General features: G+C 44.6%; 3 protein-coding genes and 1 long non-coding RNA gene across 7 annotated transcripts; 3 read left to right on the plus strand and 1 right to left on the minus strand.

The window, feature by feature from the left end:
• Nucleotides 1-72: 72 nt before the first annotated feature.
• LOC144070726 (uncharacterized) lies at nt 73-5,270 on the minus strand. 4 transcript variants are annotated; one of them, XM_077595165.1, is made up of 3 exons: nt 5,030-5,270; nt 3,470-3,844; nt 73-1,814 (listed from the first exon to the last, which is right to left on the minus strand). In XM_077595165.1, exons 2-3 carry the CDS (start codon nt 3,789-3,791, stop codon nt 853-855), a joined length of 1,284 nt encoding a protein of 427 aa, XP_077451291.1. In that variant the 5' UTR covers nt 3,792-3,844; nt 5,030-5,270; the 3' UTR covers nt 73-852. The 4 variants fall into 4 exon arrangements, 2 of the variants coding, with proteins under 2 accessions (XP_077451291.1, XP_077451292.1); XM_077595166.1 differs by lacking the exon at nt 5,030-5,270 and adding an exon at nt 4,235-4,935; XR_013299443.1 differs by lacking the exons at nt 73-1,814; nt 3,470-3,844 and adding an exon at nt 3,894-4,059.
• LOC144070727 (uncharacterized) lies at nt 4,398-6,992 on the plus strand. Its single transcript, XM_077595168.1, has 2 exons — nt 4,398-4,914; nt 5,669-6,992. Exons 1-2 carry the CDS (start codon nt 4,803-4,805, stop codon nt 6,778-6,780), a joined length of 1,224 nt encoding a protein of 407 aa, XP_077451294.1. The 5' UTR covers nt 4,398-4,802; the 3' UTR covers nt 6,781-6,992.
• A 306-nt stretch (nt 6,993-7,298) lies between these two features.
• On the plus strand, nt 7,299-12,783 carry LOC144092904 (uncharacterized). Its single transcript, XM_077626067.1, has 4 exons — nt 7,299-7,686; nt 8,444-9,620; nt 10,678-10,772; nt 11,211-12,783. Exons 1-4 carry the CDS (start codon nt 7,569-7,571, stop codon nt 12,404-12,406), a joined length of 2,586 nt encoding a protein of 861 aa, XP_077482193.1. The 5' UTR covers nt 7,299-7,568; the 3' UTR covers nt 12,407-12,783.
• Nucleotides 12,784-13,274: 491 nt separating this feature from the next.
• Nucleotides 13,275-15,426, plus strand: LOC144070745 (uncharacterized). The gene is made up of 2 exons (XR_013299455.1): nt 13,275-13,911; nt 14,876-15,426. It is a non-coding gene; the product is annotated as an uncharacterized LOC144070745 (long non-coding RNA).
• Nucleotides 15,427-15,721: the final 295 nt, after the last annotated feature.

Below are 15,721 nucleotides of genomic sequence, written 5' to 3' on the forward strand. Positions count from 1 at the left end.
CGCTCGCGTTTATAAGTACATATAAAGCCATTGGAGAAAGTGACGGCGTCAGAGGCGCACTGCGCATGTGCAATTAATTGAAAAGACAAACTTTATTGAAATGTTACAAAATAATAATTGATGACAGTTTCGCAAAGGATTTAAAAATATCTATAGATTATCAATCTATTTCAGTTAGTCTTCGATAGTATGTATCTCAGAAACAGTATTATTTTAAAAATGCATGATGTGAACAATTCTATAATTAAAAAACTATGTTTTGTACTTGCTTGATATATCTTCACTTGTCTTTGTTGTGATTTCAGAGGCCAAATACCACTTACTACTACTATAACACTTTTTGGCAGCTAGTCATTACGGTCAAAAATGTGTACACCCCTAAGTTAGCATGTCCACCTCACAGTTCTGAGATGGAGGTTTCAATCTCCGATGGGTTCTGACCTCCCTGTGTGGAAGTTTGCATGTTCTCCCGGGCCCATGTGGGTTTTCTCCAGGTACTCCGGTTTGTGAGATAATATTAAAAAAGGCTCAGTAATTCTATATTCTATATAAACAGATTCAAAATATTACAATGAACAAGACTGAACACGACCTCTTTCTGAGATGATGTAAATAAAGTTGGAAAATAAACGAACAACCAAAATATTTTAAAATGGCCGATAGCAGTAGAGTAGCAAATGATCAATGCAACAACAATGACAGAAGTTCCCGGTGCAAGGGAAGTTCAAACGCTTATTCCAGATCTGAATACGCCGCAAATGAAGAGTTTTTGGCCAAAGTATGGCTTCTCGTGTCCGATTGGAAATGACCTTTGCGAGGGATTCTTTGACCGCAAACTGCTCAGGAAAAAGATTAGCCCATAGCGTGGGCTTTCGTGTGTCTCGTCAGGTTCCCCTTGACGTTGAAGGTTTGCCCGCAAACCTTGCAGGCGAAGGGTTTCTCTCCGGTGTGCGTGCGCGTGTGTAAGATCAGAGCTCCCTTCTCAGAGAATCTTTTCCCGCAAACCGAGCAGGGGTAAGTATTTTCCCCCGTGTGATTGCGGGTATGTCTCGTCAGTTCATTCTTCCGAGAAAATCTTTTCTCGCACAGCTGGCAGGAGAAAGTCTTCTCTCTGGTGTGTGTTGTCGCATGCCGGACTAACTGAACCTTCTCCTTGAATCGCTTCCCGCAAATGGAGCAGGGGAAGGGCTTTTCTCCGGTGTGTGTGCGTGCGTGTACTGTTAAGTTGCTTTTCTGGCAAAATCTCTTCTCGCAAAGCGTGCAGGCAAAGGGCTTCTCCCCCGTGTGCGTCCTCGTGTGCCTGATTAACTCCACCTTCTCCTTGAACGGTTTACCGCAAATTGTGCAGACAAAGGGTTTTTCCCCCGTGTGCATGCGTGTGTGGATTTTTAACTTATGCTTCTGATAATATCTTTTATCGCAAAGCGTGCAAGCAAAAGGTTTCCTGCGTTCCTTTGTGTGCTTTTTTAAAGATGTGACGTTCAGAAGTTTCGAAGATTTGGGCTCAAAGTCGACGTCCTCCTCGTTAGAAGAGTGCGACGTGACGTCGTCGCTGTCCGAGAGCGGCGCTAAGAGGCGGTCCGGCGGCGGTGGTCCCTCACCTTTATGCGTCGGGTCTTGAAAGAAAGGATTTTCTGTTCCGCTCTCTAGGCTTGGATCTTTGTGGTTTTCGCTCTTCACGATGACAGTTGATGGGAAGTCGGTGATTTGGTCTTCTTCTTTCGTGTGCGGGGTCACTGGCTCCACCTCCTCTTTGATGGAAGGCATCTCCTGTTTAACGTTGCTTCTCAGGGTCAAGATATCCTTCAATAGGTCTACAGGATGAAAAAAAACGTACATGAGTTTATCACGTATAGACGCCAACCCCTGTGTTGGGTCTATAAAACAGCTTCAGGAGCAGGCACAGAAAGAGTGAGACCAATTTGAAGGAAATAAGTTTATTACCAGACTGCAGAAATGGGGAGAGAGCTCTAACAGTTGTGGACGCACAGCATGTTGTCCTTGCAACTCTCTCAGAACGAACAGTGGGTGTGTCTATGTTTATGTGAACAACAGGGCAAAGTTTCTATGACAACGATGTAGGGCAGAGTTTATGCAAACAAACCTTTTGGCTGATACGTTTAGACATTTGCAGGGCTAAGTTTTTGCAAACAAGATATTTTTATAACTCACACAAACTGGCGCAATACGGACAAGCAACTGCAAAGGAGTTGGCAAACTTATCTTACATGGCGCAATGCGAACAAACAATTGCAAAACGAGTTGGCCAGCCCATCCCACAGTATTCTTTTTAATTGTCACCATGATGGACAATAAACAAAGAGAAATACTTAACGGAATTAGCTAAGGGTCAGAATATATTCTTCTAAAAGGTACGAAAGAATGGAAAACAAGTACATAGAGGTGAGGAGACCGAACGGCCAGCAGTGGGCGCTGTTGACAAGAAGCCTCCAAAAAGGCAGATTCTTTCAATTGACGTCGATTGATGACCAATCGGGAACGAGAGAACATTCAAACCTACCTTAAAAGTTGACTCCCAATCGAATTGAATGTCTTTATGTATGCTTTTTTTGTATTACAGTATAACTTTTGAACAAAAATAGGGAAAGAAAGGGAAACACCAAAATACAGTATTTTCAATGCTAACATTTAGTTGATTCACCCATCTCGGCGAATCTGTTATCACAACGCATGCAGGCAAAAGGCGTTTCTCCAGTGTGTCTTCTTGTGTGTATTTTCAACTGTCGCCTCCTAGAAAATCGCTTGTGGCAAAGCGAGCAGGCGAAAGGCTTCTCCCCGGTGTGGGTTCGCGTGTGTTTGTTTAAATTCCCCTTGTCGATGAATCCTTTGCCACAAAACGCGCAGGCGTGAGGTTTCTCCTTGGCGTGGGTCCACGCGTGTCTCGTCAAGTGATGCTTCCAGGAGAATTTTTTGTCGCAGAGGGAGCAGGCGAATGGCTTCTCTCCGGTGTGCGTCCTCGCGTGATTGCTCAATTCACCCTTCTCGGTGAATGCTTTCCCGCAAAGCGTGCAGAGAAACGGCTTTTCCCCGGAGTGTGTGCGCGTGTGTATTTTTAACTGTTGCTTGCGGGAATATCTTTTCTGGCAAAGGGAGCAGGCGAAAGGTTTCTCGCCAGTGTGCGCTCGCGTGTGTATGATTAAATTGTCCTTGGTCGTGAATCGCTTCTCGCAAAGTGTGCAGGCGAAAGGTTTTTCCTTAGTGTGGCTACGCGTGTGTCTTATCAAGTGATGCTTGCAAGAGAATTTTTGCCCGCACAAGGAGCAGGCGTAAGGTTTCTCCCCGGTGTGCGTCCTGGCGTGGCTTTTTAATTCTCCCTTCTCCACGAATCGTTTACCGCAAAATGCGCACGAAAAAGGTTTTTCGCCCGTGTGTGTACGCGTGTGTATCTTGAGTTGATGCTTGCGAGAAAAAGATTTGTCGCAAAGAAGGCAGCCGAAAAGTTTCTCACCCTTGCGTTCTTCTGTCTCCTTGTTCAAAGACGACTCGTTGAGGGGTTTTGAAGACTTTGGGTCAAAGTCAACGTACTCCTCGTCAGAAGAGTGCGACGTGACGTCGTCGCTGTCCGAGAGCGGCGCCAAGAGGCCGCCCGGCAGCGATCTTCCCTCAACTTCTGGTGTCGGCTGTTGAAGCCAAGGTTTTTCTGTTCTGCTCTCTTGGTCATCTTCTTCGCTCTTCACGATGACCCTCATTGGAAAATTGGGGATGTCATCTTGTTCTTCTTCTTTAATGTAGGGGGTCTCTGGCTCGGCCTCCTCTTTGATGTACTGCATCTCAGACTCCTGTTTAGTCCTGCTTCTCCGGGTCAAGATCTCCTTCAATATGTCTACACGATGAAAAAAAATCACGTGATTAGCCAAAGTGGACGTCCTTCTGCTGTGAATTTACAGGAGTTTATGTGAACGACCAATCCTTTAGTAAGGAATCTGACCTCTATTGGTGTCGATGGCAGCTTTCTTTAGATTTGGTCGCATCCATAATAGTCGAAAAGCACCTTATAGAACTTTAAAAGTCAGCAAGCTAATGCTAGCTAACCGCAACCTGGAAAATATAAAAAAAATAGGAAGTGGCGTCAGACGAAGGTCGGAAAACGCGTCTTGGCTAGAGAGCTAAGCTAAACAAAGCTAAGCTAATTCATCTTGGGAGGCTCAAACGTGCAACCAAACGACATCTACCAACCTTTAACGTCCCCACGTTTTGTCCACCAAACGCTTACTTTGATACTTATCCGACGAGAATGCTTTAAAGGAGCGCGTGAGCTTGAAAGAACGATACTCGAAAAAACTGAAGTTCGGCTTGGCAACGCCAATGTAGCGTCAAGTAAACCGGAAGTGGAAAGCGATCGAAATGGAAGAAAAACACAACAGGAGTGCGAAGAAAATGTTCGCTATGGGAGAGCGTTTTTCTTTTTATTTTGGAGATCCCCGGAAGTTTAGCGTAATATCGCCACCCATTGGTGAAAAAGCTCTATATTCTTCAACCCGAATATGCATTTAACAAAAGGAGTAATACGTCATTGCTTGTCCGCCATTTTAAGAGCGGAGACACAAGAGGCACAAAATGGCGGCTTGAGAACTACTTCTGCGAGGGCCAATGTTTGGAGGAGGAATGCACGTCGATTTTAAGAGTCTCGTGATGTAGACGGTCGTCTTGAGTCTTTTAAACGGGGCTTCCGTCTTAAATCGGGGGAGTTCGTTGTAGAAACAGACGGTGGTAGCTTAGCCTAGCTTAGCTTAGCCGCTGACAAAGACCCGCGTCGCTAAGAGGGCGCAACCTTTGGGAAAATGTTCACGAGAGGGATCGCACAATTGGAGTGGGATGAGGAATTTTGTGAAATAAAAGAGGAGCCACGACCTCAACCACTGGATGACGTTTTCGACAGCGACATGCTAGCAGGTGAGTTAGCTTCTTGCGCCTTTGGGAAACATTTGCATTCGTAAAAAGATTTCGGAACGTTTTATACGTGCAATCAAAGTGTGAAGACGTTTTCTGTGATGTGTGTTCTATTTACCTTGTACTCCGTTACCTTGTCTTGTGATGATTGCTGGGTCTTGTTGGGTCTGTAAAACAGCTTCAGGAGCAGGCACACAAAGAGTGAGACCAATTTGAAGGCAATAAGTTTATTACCAGACTGCAGAAATGGGGAGAGAGCTCTAACAATTGTGGACGCACAGCCTGTTGTCCTTCCAACTCTCTCCGAACGAACAGTGGGTGCGTCTACATATATGTGAACAACAGGGCAAAGTCTCTATGACAACGATCTAGGGCAGAGTTTGTGCAAACAACTTTGGGCTGATAGGTTTATACATTTGCAGGGCTAAGATTGTGCAAACAAGGTGTTTTTATAACTCACACAAACTGGCACAATACGGACAAGCAATTGCAAAACCAGTTGGCCAACTTATCTTACATGGCGCAATGCAAACAAACAATTGCAAAGCGAGTTGGCCAGCCCATCCCACAATTATCACATTTAACACATGAATAATCATTTTGGACTACAAACAGGGGTGCGTGCATGCATTTATTCACTCCTATGCCTATTTATTGGGAAATGTATTGTGCTAAAGAGGGCTTAGGGTTCATGGTTCCACTTGATATTCGATGGACTTCACCAAAACGTAAGCGCTTGTGACCTCGTGTCTTGCAGACGTCGCTGACGCTCACCCATCCTCTCTCCTCCTGATAGAGGAGAAAAAGTCACCGGGCGTCAAAGAGGAGGAGGAGGAGCAGGATGAGTTTGAGTGGCCCGGTGCTCCTTTCAAGAGAGAAGATGACGGTCCAAGTTTGGCGGACAGGAACTCAGCAAAAGTTAACGGGGACCGGCACGGAGGATCGCTAACAGACGCCACGTCACGATCGCCTCCCGTTCGCCACGAAGGAAAGTCTGAAGTTGGTAAAACCAGTGGCGACAACCGCTGGGAATGCGCTCAGTGTGGGAAAAACTACAGTTACAAGTCTGGGTTGAACAGGCATATAAAGAAACACAGCGGAGAACCTTTGGTCTGCACAATTTGCGGTAAAATATTTACGGTCAAGGAATCCTTGATCCTTCACATGAGGATGCACACGGGCGAGAAGCCTTTCTCCTGCTCCGTTTGCGGCGAAAGGTTCAGCCGGAAGCCGTACTTGAAAAGACACAGCAGGAGACACACCGGGGAGAAACCCTTTTCCTGTTCTATTTGCGGCCAACGATTTGCCCAGATTGGGAACTTGGCCAACCACACAAAAAGACACACTGGGGAGAAACCATTTTCCTGCCTTGTCTGTGGCCGCAGATTCACAGAGAAGGGACACTTAAAAGTTCACGTCAGAACGCACACTGGTGAGAAACCATTTCCCTGCTTGATTTGCGGTCAGAGATTCTCATTCAAGTCAAATTTAACGGCGCACGCGAGAATACACACTGGGGAAAAACCGTTTCCCTGCTCCGGTTGCGAACGACGATTCGGTCAGAAAAGAGACTTGATAATTCACGCCAGAACGCACACCGGGGAGAAGCCGTTCTCCTGCTCGGTCTGCGGCCAAAGATTTGCTCAGAAGGAAACTTTAAAAATTCACATGAGAACGCACAGTGGCGAGAAACCTTTTTCTTGTTCGGAGTGCGGCCAAAGATTTGCTCATGGGTCCGGTTTAAAAAGCCATGCAAGAAAACACACTGGCGAAAAACCTTTTTCCTGCTCGGTATGCTGTCAGAGATTCTTCAAGAAGTGTCAGATCAAGAAACACCAGTGTGTTGTTGCCAAAAGCAGTGACCAATGAAGGCTTCCCATCAAAATGGACATCTGTATTCTTCTTGCAGACATTCCGTGTTGAAGATTAGCAATTGTGCTAAAACCCGATACAAGCAATAATTGAGCACTACTCACTTTTATGTCTGGTAAGCACATGACTGAAATTGGAAACTGACAAAGACTATTTCCTTGGTTTTCACTTCTATTTTGTGGTTAAATAAAGATTGCCTGAATATACAATTTATTAAAAGTCATTTACACTACAACCAGGTTTTGGGTGGCTACATTTGGAAATAGTCCAGGCAATAATAGTGTGATTACCGTAATGGCATTTATCCAACCCTCAAATAGATTGGACGTCTAGCGCCGTCATTGGCAGCCAATGACTTATCTACGAAAAAAAAAGAACGAAATGAAGCGTCGTTCAAACTGTCTAAGATACATTTCCAATGATACTTCTGTGCTAACGCAATGTGTCTTCCTCCTTATGTATGGTTTCTAGGCGGGTTTTTCGGCGTGATCTGGCAACCCCGATGAAGAATGTCTTTCCCACCTGGCAACCCTATTTTTGTTCCGCCATTTTGACGACCGTGTCCAGCATCGACTGCAATTTTAAGAAAAACAGTGTCAAGCACATTCAAAACTATTTTCAACGCACACCGAGCGAGGATCGTGGTGCGTTCACGGTCGAGCTAAAATCAGGGGACATCCGATAAATCCTCTGGGAGTGTTGAACGTTAAGTTTACGGCCTAGCTTAGCTTAGGTTAGCTAATAACAGAGGCAGGCGTCGCCAAATCAGAGCCAAAGTGTGGAAAATGTCCGCGAGGAGGACAGAGACGGCGACAGGGGAGTTGGACAAGGAACTTTGTGGAGCAAAAGAGGAACCGCGACCAGAACTACTGGATGACGTTTACAACAACGAGCTGCAAGCAGGTTTGTTCGTTTTTCAAGCGTTTGACAAATATTTGCAGTCCCGACAACATTTCTTTGCTCACGTACACGAACAAGTGAAAAATGCAGAAATTAGTGGTGCTGCGTTATTCGAAATTTACTCCGTTTGAATGTCTTTGCCTGTGTTTAGGAGGGAAATCGTTCAAGAGTTCACATTTTGCTCTTTTAACTGGAAACATTTTCCCACGTTTACAGGAAATGACCCTTTACTCGCGTACATACTCAAATAACTCCTAAACTTCACCTGTTTAAACATCTGCATTACAATATTTTTTGTGCATATGCGCCACCAAGTGGTGAAAAAAGTCATTTTCCAGTGGAAGCCATTTTTTTTCAATTCAATTCAATTTATTGGCAGGTGGACTGGAGGTCTGTTATTTTTAGATCTTGTAGTCGCGGGCATGGGGAAGTTGAAAGGTCCGTATCGTAGGAGCGGAAAAACTTCTTCTGCTAACAATATTGATGATCTTCATCCTCAATTCTACCCTTAAAGAACATTAATAAGGAAAAGATCATGCATTCTGCATTTGGGACTGTTTTCCCAAAAAATGACATTATTTTAAGAAGGAGTCGGCATTATGATTGATTTGTGTTGGCTTTGAATACGTCTCGCTAACTTATGATTTTATTTCTATTTCTTGGTTGCTGATGTTTCTTACGTTGACGTACGCTGAACTTTCCTCTGTTAACGAGACTGACTCGACCCGAACGTGAAATGTTCCGGTGTTGTGTCCGGCAGACGCGAGGGAAGTGCGCCGCCCCCAGCGGCGGGAGGACGAATCACCACACATTAAAGAGGAGCAAGAGGAAGCTGACATCGGCGAGTTACCCGCTATCCGTTTGAAGCACGAAGACCCAGGTCCGAGTGAGGCCAACGGAGGGGCGGAGCCTCCAAGCAGCAGCGAATCGACAGAAGTCGACCCCGAGCACCCCGGGGGATCGCCGGCAGATGGCCTCATCGCTCCGCTATCGGATAGCGACGACTCCACGTCGCACTCTTCCAACTATTCGGACGATGACGACAAAGAAGCGAGCAAAGGACGAAAGAGCGGTTCCCGCGACAAGAAACGCTGGAAATGCTCGCAGTGCGGGAAAAGCTATTCTACCAAGTCCGGCCTGAAGAGCCACGTGAGCACGCACAACGGAGACGAACCTTTTCTCTGCTCGTTCTGCGGCAAAATATTTTCTTTTAAGCAATCCTTAATCAGTCACGTCAGGACGCACACGGGGGAGAAGCCTTTCTCCTGCTCGGTTTGCGGCCAACGTTTCAGCCGGAAGGAATACTTAAAGGGCCACGTGAGGACGCACACTGGGGAGAAACCGTTCTCCTGTTCCGTCTGCGGCCAACGTTTTGCTTACAAGGGACATTTGAACAGTCACGCCAAAACGCACACCGGCGAGAGACAGTTCTCCTGCTCCGTTTGCGCTCAAAGGTTTACGAATAAGAGACACTTGATAAGACACACCATGACGCACACCGGCGAGAAACCCTTCGCCTGCTCTTTCTGCGAGAAAAGATTCTCCAGAAAGGACGAGTTGAAAAAACACACCAGGATACACACCGGCGAGAAACCGTTCTCCTGTCCGGACTGCGACCAAAGATTTGCTCATAGGGAAGCCTTTAAAAACCACAGAAGAACACACACCGGCGTGAAACCCTTCCCCTGCTCGGTTTGTGGGAAACGATTCACCGAGAAGGGACATTTGAGAACTCACGCCAGGACGCATACCGGGGAGAAGCCATTTTCATGTTCGTTCTGTGGTCAAAGTTTTGCGCAGAAGGTTGCCTTGAAAACACACACCAGAACGCACACCGGCGAGAAACCTTTTCCCTGCGTGGACTGCGGCCAGAGATTCGCTTGGAAGTATCAGGTCAAGAAACACGAGTGCGCCGGTGCTAAAAGCCACGACCCTTGACGATCTTTTTGAATAAAAAGTATTCTTTTTAAAAAAAAAATACTGTTAATACTCGATTGGGGAAGTGTGATGCATCGTGTTGACGATTCTGGACGTCCACTAGCAATAAATCATTTTGTGCAAGGGTTGAACTTGGTCAGAGTAAGAAGACATTTTATTTTTAACGAAGTGGTTTCCATTGACAGCGATAAACGTCCAATACGGGGAGGGGGGGCGAAAATGCACTCCCATTTTGTGTTTTGTACATACTACATCTAGTATGTCGTATTTGCTTTGGATTATGTTGTAAAACGTTCATTTTATACATGTTTTTGTCAATAAAATAAGTATCACACATTGGCTGCCACTGACGGTGCTAGAAGTCAAAAATATTTTCACTTGGAGGTGGAAAAGGTTTGTTAAAACCTGTAAATTCCCCAAAAATGTTTTTACATTAATTAGTCATAGCTGTTTTTTCCTCTAATGTCTATCGACATCCCGCTATGTAAATGTATAGTAACATACTCAAAAGGTTCCCACTTCCGGTTTCATTCGTAAGTAAATTGTTTTCGGAGAAAATCTAGATTTGGATTGAAGTATTTTTTTTTTTAATTAAATGATAAAGGCACTAATCTAACTTAATGATAATACGCCAAATGAACGTAATTTCTAATGCTGTATGCACGCCCCGCTCGATACAGCACTTCGACATATTACACTGAAAATCCAGGGTCATACCGTTTCTACTTCCGCTAACGTTAAACGCATGAACGTATAGCATATTTCACTGCGTCGTCCATTTTGTTGCGGTCGTGGAGGCTTTCGTTTTCGCCTTAGCTTAGCTTCCGTTAGCCTCGCTCGCCACACAAGCTAACGACGAGCGATTGTCTCCAGTCGCGCTTTACAGAGACCAAGATTTGGATTCTGGTGTGGAAATGAGTGCCAAAAGTGTGAAAAAAAAAGAGTACGAGAAGGACATATTTAGGAGCGAGCTGTTTTAGCTGCTGTTAGCTTCGCTGCTAACGAGAGCAGAGCTCGCTCGTGAGTTGAAATCCTTGTGAAAATGTGTTCCAGAAGGACAGTGGAATACGCGGAGGGGGTCTCTGGAACAGAAGAGGAGGACGAGCGTCGAATTTTTGACGCGGACCTTTTAGACGGACTTCGCACGGCTGGTTTGCTAACTTTGATACTTCCTTTAAAATGTGTTGCATATTGGACTTCGGTTTCGCGTGTCTTCTCGTCTGTGGTGGTCCTTATGGACCATTTCAAACTATCTATTAAATGATTTAGAGCTTCTACAGATTCAACTCAAACTCAATGCAATGTCAGTGGCCAAATCCTCATTTTTAATCAGACATTTCCCCACGCATACTCTCATTGATGCTCATTGATTAGCAACAGCGTAAAATTGTTACTTTAAAAGGGGTGGAATGATTAAAGAAGTTGCACATTTTCCACGTATTTTGACTTTTCAATTCTGAGCATGGCTCTCAAGGAATAACATTTAAAAATAGGAATTGTTTATGTCTCTCTCTGTCGAAAAGGTTCCCCAAGGCTTATTGGCTTCCATTTATCACGTGTAACCAAGCATGTGTGTTTGTCATTTGCAGACATCAGTGAAGAATGTCTCGGTCCTGAGCAACATCCAGAGAATTCTCACGTGAAAGCAGAAGAAGAGCCAGACACGTCCCACATTAAAAAAGAAGAGCAGGAAGACCAAATGACAACCTTTCCATTGACCGTCATTGTAAAGAGCGAAGAAGGCGAGCAAAGCCACGGAGCCCAGGCGGACGCTTTTTTTCCCCCACTGTCGGATAGCGATGACGTCACCTCCCGATCTTCCCACGACGGAGATGACGCGACGTGTCACGCGGGCGACAAAGGGGTGACCCGTGGCAAAAGTCTGGCCAACGAGGACTCGTTGAAAATACAAACAAAAACGCAGCTTGGGGAGAAACCTTTTGTCTGCCCGTTTTGCGGCACGAGATTCACCAGGAAGTTTGATTTGACGCGTCACACCCGGGCGCACACCGGAGAAAGACCCTTCGCCTGCTCCGTTTGCCCCAAAACATTCCGGGACAAAAAAATTCTAAACTTTCACACAAGGACGCACACGGGCGAAAAACCTTTTGTGTGCTCGGTGTGCGGCAAGCGGTTCTCCCAGAAGTCCCATTTGACCAGCCACACCAGAACGCACACTGGAGAAAAACCTTTCGTCTGCTCCGTTTGCGGGAGCAAATTCTCCACCAAGTCTGGCTTAACGCGGCACGCCGTCACACACACGGGAGAGAAACCTCACGACTGCTCGGAATGCGGCAAGGGATTCTCCACCAAGTCGGCTTTGACCAAGCACGCCATCGTACACACTGGTGAAAAACCATTTGCCTGCTCACTCTGTGCCAAACGATTCTCCAAAAAGTCCAATTTGAAATGCCACACGAGAACGCACACCGGAGATAAACCCTACGCCTGCTCGCTTTGCGGAATGAGATTCTTAATCGGGGAACATTTAAAAAGGCACACCAGAAAACACACTGGGGAAAAACCCTTCCCCTGCTCCATTTGCGGTAAAAGGTACTCCGACAAACGGAATTTAAGCATTCACGCGCGAACGCACACGGGGGAAAAACGTTACGTCTGCTCCGTTTGCGGCAAAAGGTATTGCGACAAGCGAGATTTGACAAACCACAACAGAACACACAGCGGCGAGAATCAATTCCGTTGCGGCGTGTGTGACCGAAGATTCTCGCGTTCGGGTTACATGAGGCGACACAAATGTGCTCAGGAGCGGAGGGTCGATCACTAAATATCACTAGTATTGAACTTGAAACTAAAATGTTTCACTTTTCTGTACAGCGTCAACCCTCACCTTTTGAAATGTCATGATTTGTGTCAACTATTATTACATTTGCACCGAATTAACCCTTTCAAGGACTACGCTGGCTGCAGGGGAAAGCCGTTCTAAAGTTGACACTCAAGAACCTCGACCTCAATTATGTATTAATATCATTGTGTTTTTAATATTATTTTGCCGTGTCATAAATACATTTTCATGTAAACTAATGTAAGGGTAAAAAAAGAAGTCACCATTTCTGCAGTAAATGGTTAATAGAAATATAATGACTAATTAATTTATTCCGAATGAAATGGTGTGTGGCTAATAAAATACACATTTAAATGAAATACACTATGGCACATATAAAAACATGACTCCAAAAGACAGTTTTCTTCATACTTGTCAAGTTTTTTTTCCTCCACAGATTGCAAACTTATTTCTTTTAACCTTACGTACACAACTAGCAAATAAATACATTAAAAATAAACATTATATTGTCAAATCAGGTGTATAGTCATGCAGGTGTTCTGCATACTTCATCGTAAGTCAATATTTAAATATTTTTATGTCCGAGGCAAAAGTTTACGTGGCAGTAATGACTTGAAACATTTAGCAATGTCTATTTCAAATGAAAATAACCGTGAAAAGTAAATCGACGCCCTTTCTTTTCAATACAGTATAGTAAAAGTAAATTATATTCCACAATTATTTTTTTAATTTAACAACCAAAATATTTTACTGGGTCACATTTTGTACATTTTGAGGATACAGTCGCTGACCTGCGAGGTTTCCCTTTTTAGTGCAATTCTGCGCCCTCTACAGTAGACGGCGCCCTATGCATTTGCTTAAACTGGTCTGGGAAAACATTAAGTTGTATGCATACACTATTTTTATGAAACCATCATGTGTTACGTCCCCGGCACGGTGTGGAGTGCTTACTACGTCCGCCTCACATTTATATGATGGAGAATATTATGTTTATTTTTAAATTAAAACCAACGCCAAGTCTAAAGTGAGTCGGAGCCACATTATACCACAAGGAAGAGCACGATGTTTGTCCAAGTGGACTTGCCGTACTCACCGTGCCTTAAAACTACCAGTATACTGGTAGCAACACCATTTTGATGAAATCCTCTCAAAAACGTAGAAAGGAGTGAAATAGCGGAACGCCCGAGGTACGTCGATACGTGACTGAGTCGAAATATATAAGGCATTTAATCTTTGTGTTCGCGTAAACTCACTTTGAAGCTTGTCGGGCTATTTTAGCCTAGCTTGGCCCGGTTTAGCTTAGCTCGAAGGCTAACAAAGCGACACGTTTTGGTCGAGCAAGTGAGTGGAAAAGCTTGCAAAAATGAGCGCCAGGACAACGGCGTACGAGGAGCAACTTTCGAGGAGAAAAGAAGAGGAGAAGAAGCGACTTATTCGTCAAGTTTGCAACACGCAACTTCGAGTTGTGCTTCCTAGAATGAAAGCAGGTGAGTTCACTTAGCATTAGCTTCTTCTTTTTCTTCCAAAGTTTTATTCGACACCGTTTGTCGTCCCTGTGTAACTTTGCCTTTCAAATCTTACTCGTGTTGTGGTTGTCTTTAAGCATTTTAATCATCGGCATTCTTCGGAATTGACCATGACAATGTCAATTAAAGCAATATAAATAAAGATTTCGGTTCAACAAACCATAAAAACACATTCCAGGTTTTGTAATACGAACAGTTCAACACAACATATCTATCAACGTTTTGTTTTATGTTGCTATGTTGTGTTGCATTGTTTGTACATTACTTTTCTTTAATAATAATATATATAATTTTTAAAACTAACCCTGTCTATTGTTCAGATGTTTTTTTAGTTTTGAGTTACCCATCTCGCAATAAAGCAATGACAAAGTTCATTCATTTTCTCAACCGCTTTATCCTCAATAGGGTCGCGGGGGTGCTGGAGCCTATCCCAGCTGACTTCAGGCACGAGGCAGTGGGACATTGGTGGCCAGACAATCATTCACGCTCATACTCGTACCTAAGGACAATTTAGCATACAATTAGCTTAGCATGCATGTTTTGGGGATGTGGGAGGAAAGCGGAGTACCCGGAGAAAACCCACGCAGGCTGGGGAGAACATGCAAACTCCACACAGGTGGACCGACCTGGATTTGAACCCAGGACCCCAGAGCCGTGTGGACAATGTGCTAACCACTTAAGCCACCAGCCCGCCTCAATGACAAACTGGTCAGACAGAATGATTTTGAACTGGCTACGTTTTTACTCCAAAAAGCAAGCAAGCTCAACTCGAGGAAATATTTGATGAGTACAACACACTCCTTCAAAATAAAGTTAGGTCGTTCCGCCCAAGTGGGAAGAAAATAGCTCTTTCACATTTGTAGCGTACAGTGGAGCTTTTGTTTAGCAAAGGTTGACCTGGACTTGTTTGCTTTGTCTTCTGGAGATGTCGGCGGACTTCAGCGGGAGCCAATTAAAGAAGAGGAGCAAGAGAGCACCCACGTTAAAGACGAAGGACAAAATCAGCAAGTCGGCGTTCGCGAAAAGCGAAAAAGACGACGGGAAGCGCCTTGAGGACCCCAAGCGGGCAGCTTCTGGGCTCCGCCCCCCGATAGCCACGAGCTCTTCCAACTCTGGCGAAGAACCCGCTCGCGGTGATCCCATCTGTCCCACCGACGAATTGTTCTTGGGCCTGCAAAACCTTGGCCAATGAGAACCTTTTGAAAAGACACGCCGGCGTGGACACCCGAGAAAAACGCTTTCGCTGCTCAATTTGTGCTCAAGCATTCACGCCAAGGAAGTTCTGGAAAAATCGCGCAAAAACGCACGCAGAAGGAAATCTTTTGTGTGTTTGCTATGTGGGAAAGGATTGTCTTTCAAGCACTATTTCATCGCACGCACAAAATGACACACCGGAGAAAAAGCTTTTCTACCGTTCGACGTGTGGCAAAACAGAACTATTTCATGTTTTAATAAACTTCTCATTTTTGGATCGAATACTGGTGAGAAAGTCAATCATTAATGTTGCCACAACAATTGGCCATTTGGAATCTAACCAGCACACAGCAAAATTAATAAGGCAGAACACATTTATTGGGATTGGAAAATTTAAGAAAAGGTCATTCATTTCGTTGAAACAATTGAAAATAGAAATAAAAAGATTCAAATCAGCAAGACTCCATTACAATAAATATCGCTAGTCAAAATGGCTTGGACATCAATGGCAGCCCATAAATTGAGGGTGCCTATGTATACATATATATATTATATTATATTATATATATATATATAT

Source organism: Stigmatopora argus, chromosome 2 (genome assembly GCF_051989625.1).
Source record: "Stigmatopora argus isolate UIUO_Sarg chromosome 2, RoL_Sarg_1.0, whole genome shotgun sequence".
In the NCBI taxonomy this organism is placed as follows: domain Eukaryota; kingdom Metazoa; phylum Chordata; class Actinopteri; order Syngnathiformes; family Syngnathidae; genus Stigmatopora; species Stigmatopora argus.

Excerpts from the sequence above, each read along its gene's own strand:
- LOC144070726 (XM_077595165.1), bottom strand. The coding sequence starts at position 3,791 with ATGCAGTACATCAAAGAGGAGGCCGAGCCAGAGACCCCCTACATTAAA. Across the intron at positions 1,815-3,469 it reads GGAGACAGAAGAACGCAAGG|ACCTATTGAAGGATATCTTG; the intron begins GTGAGAAACTTT and ends TTCATCCTGTAG.
- LOC144070727 (XM_077595168.1), top strand. The coding sequence starts at position 4,803 with ATGTTCACGAGAGGGATCGCACAATTGGAGTGGGATGAGGAATTTTGT. Across the intron at positions 4,915-5,668 it reads CGACAGCGACATGCTAGCAG|ACGTCGCTGACGCTCACCCA; the intron begins GTGAGTTAGCTT and ends CGTGTCTTGCAG.
- LOC144092904 (XM_077626067.1), top strand. The coding sequence starts at position 7,569 with ATGTCCGCGAGGAGGACAGAGACGGCGACAGGGGAGTTGGACAAGGAA. Across the intron at positions 7,687-8,443 it reads CAACAACGAGCTGCAAGCAG|ACGCGAGGGAAGTGCGCCGC; the intron begins GTTTGTTCGTTT and ends TGTGTCCGGCAG. Across the intron at positions 10,773-11,210 it reads AGACGGACTTCGCACGGCTG|ACATCAGTGAAGAATGTCTC; the intron begins GTTTGCTAACTT and ends TGTCATTTGCAG.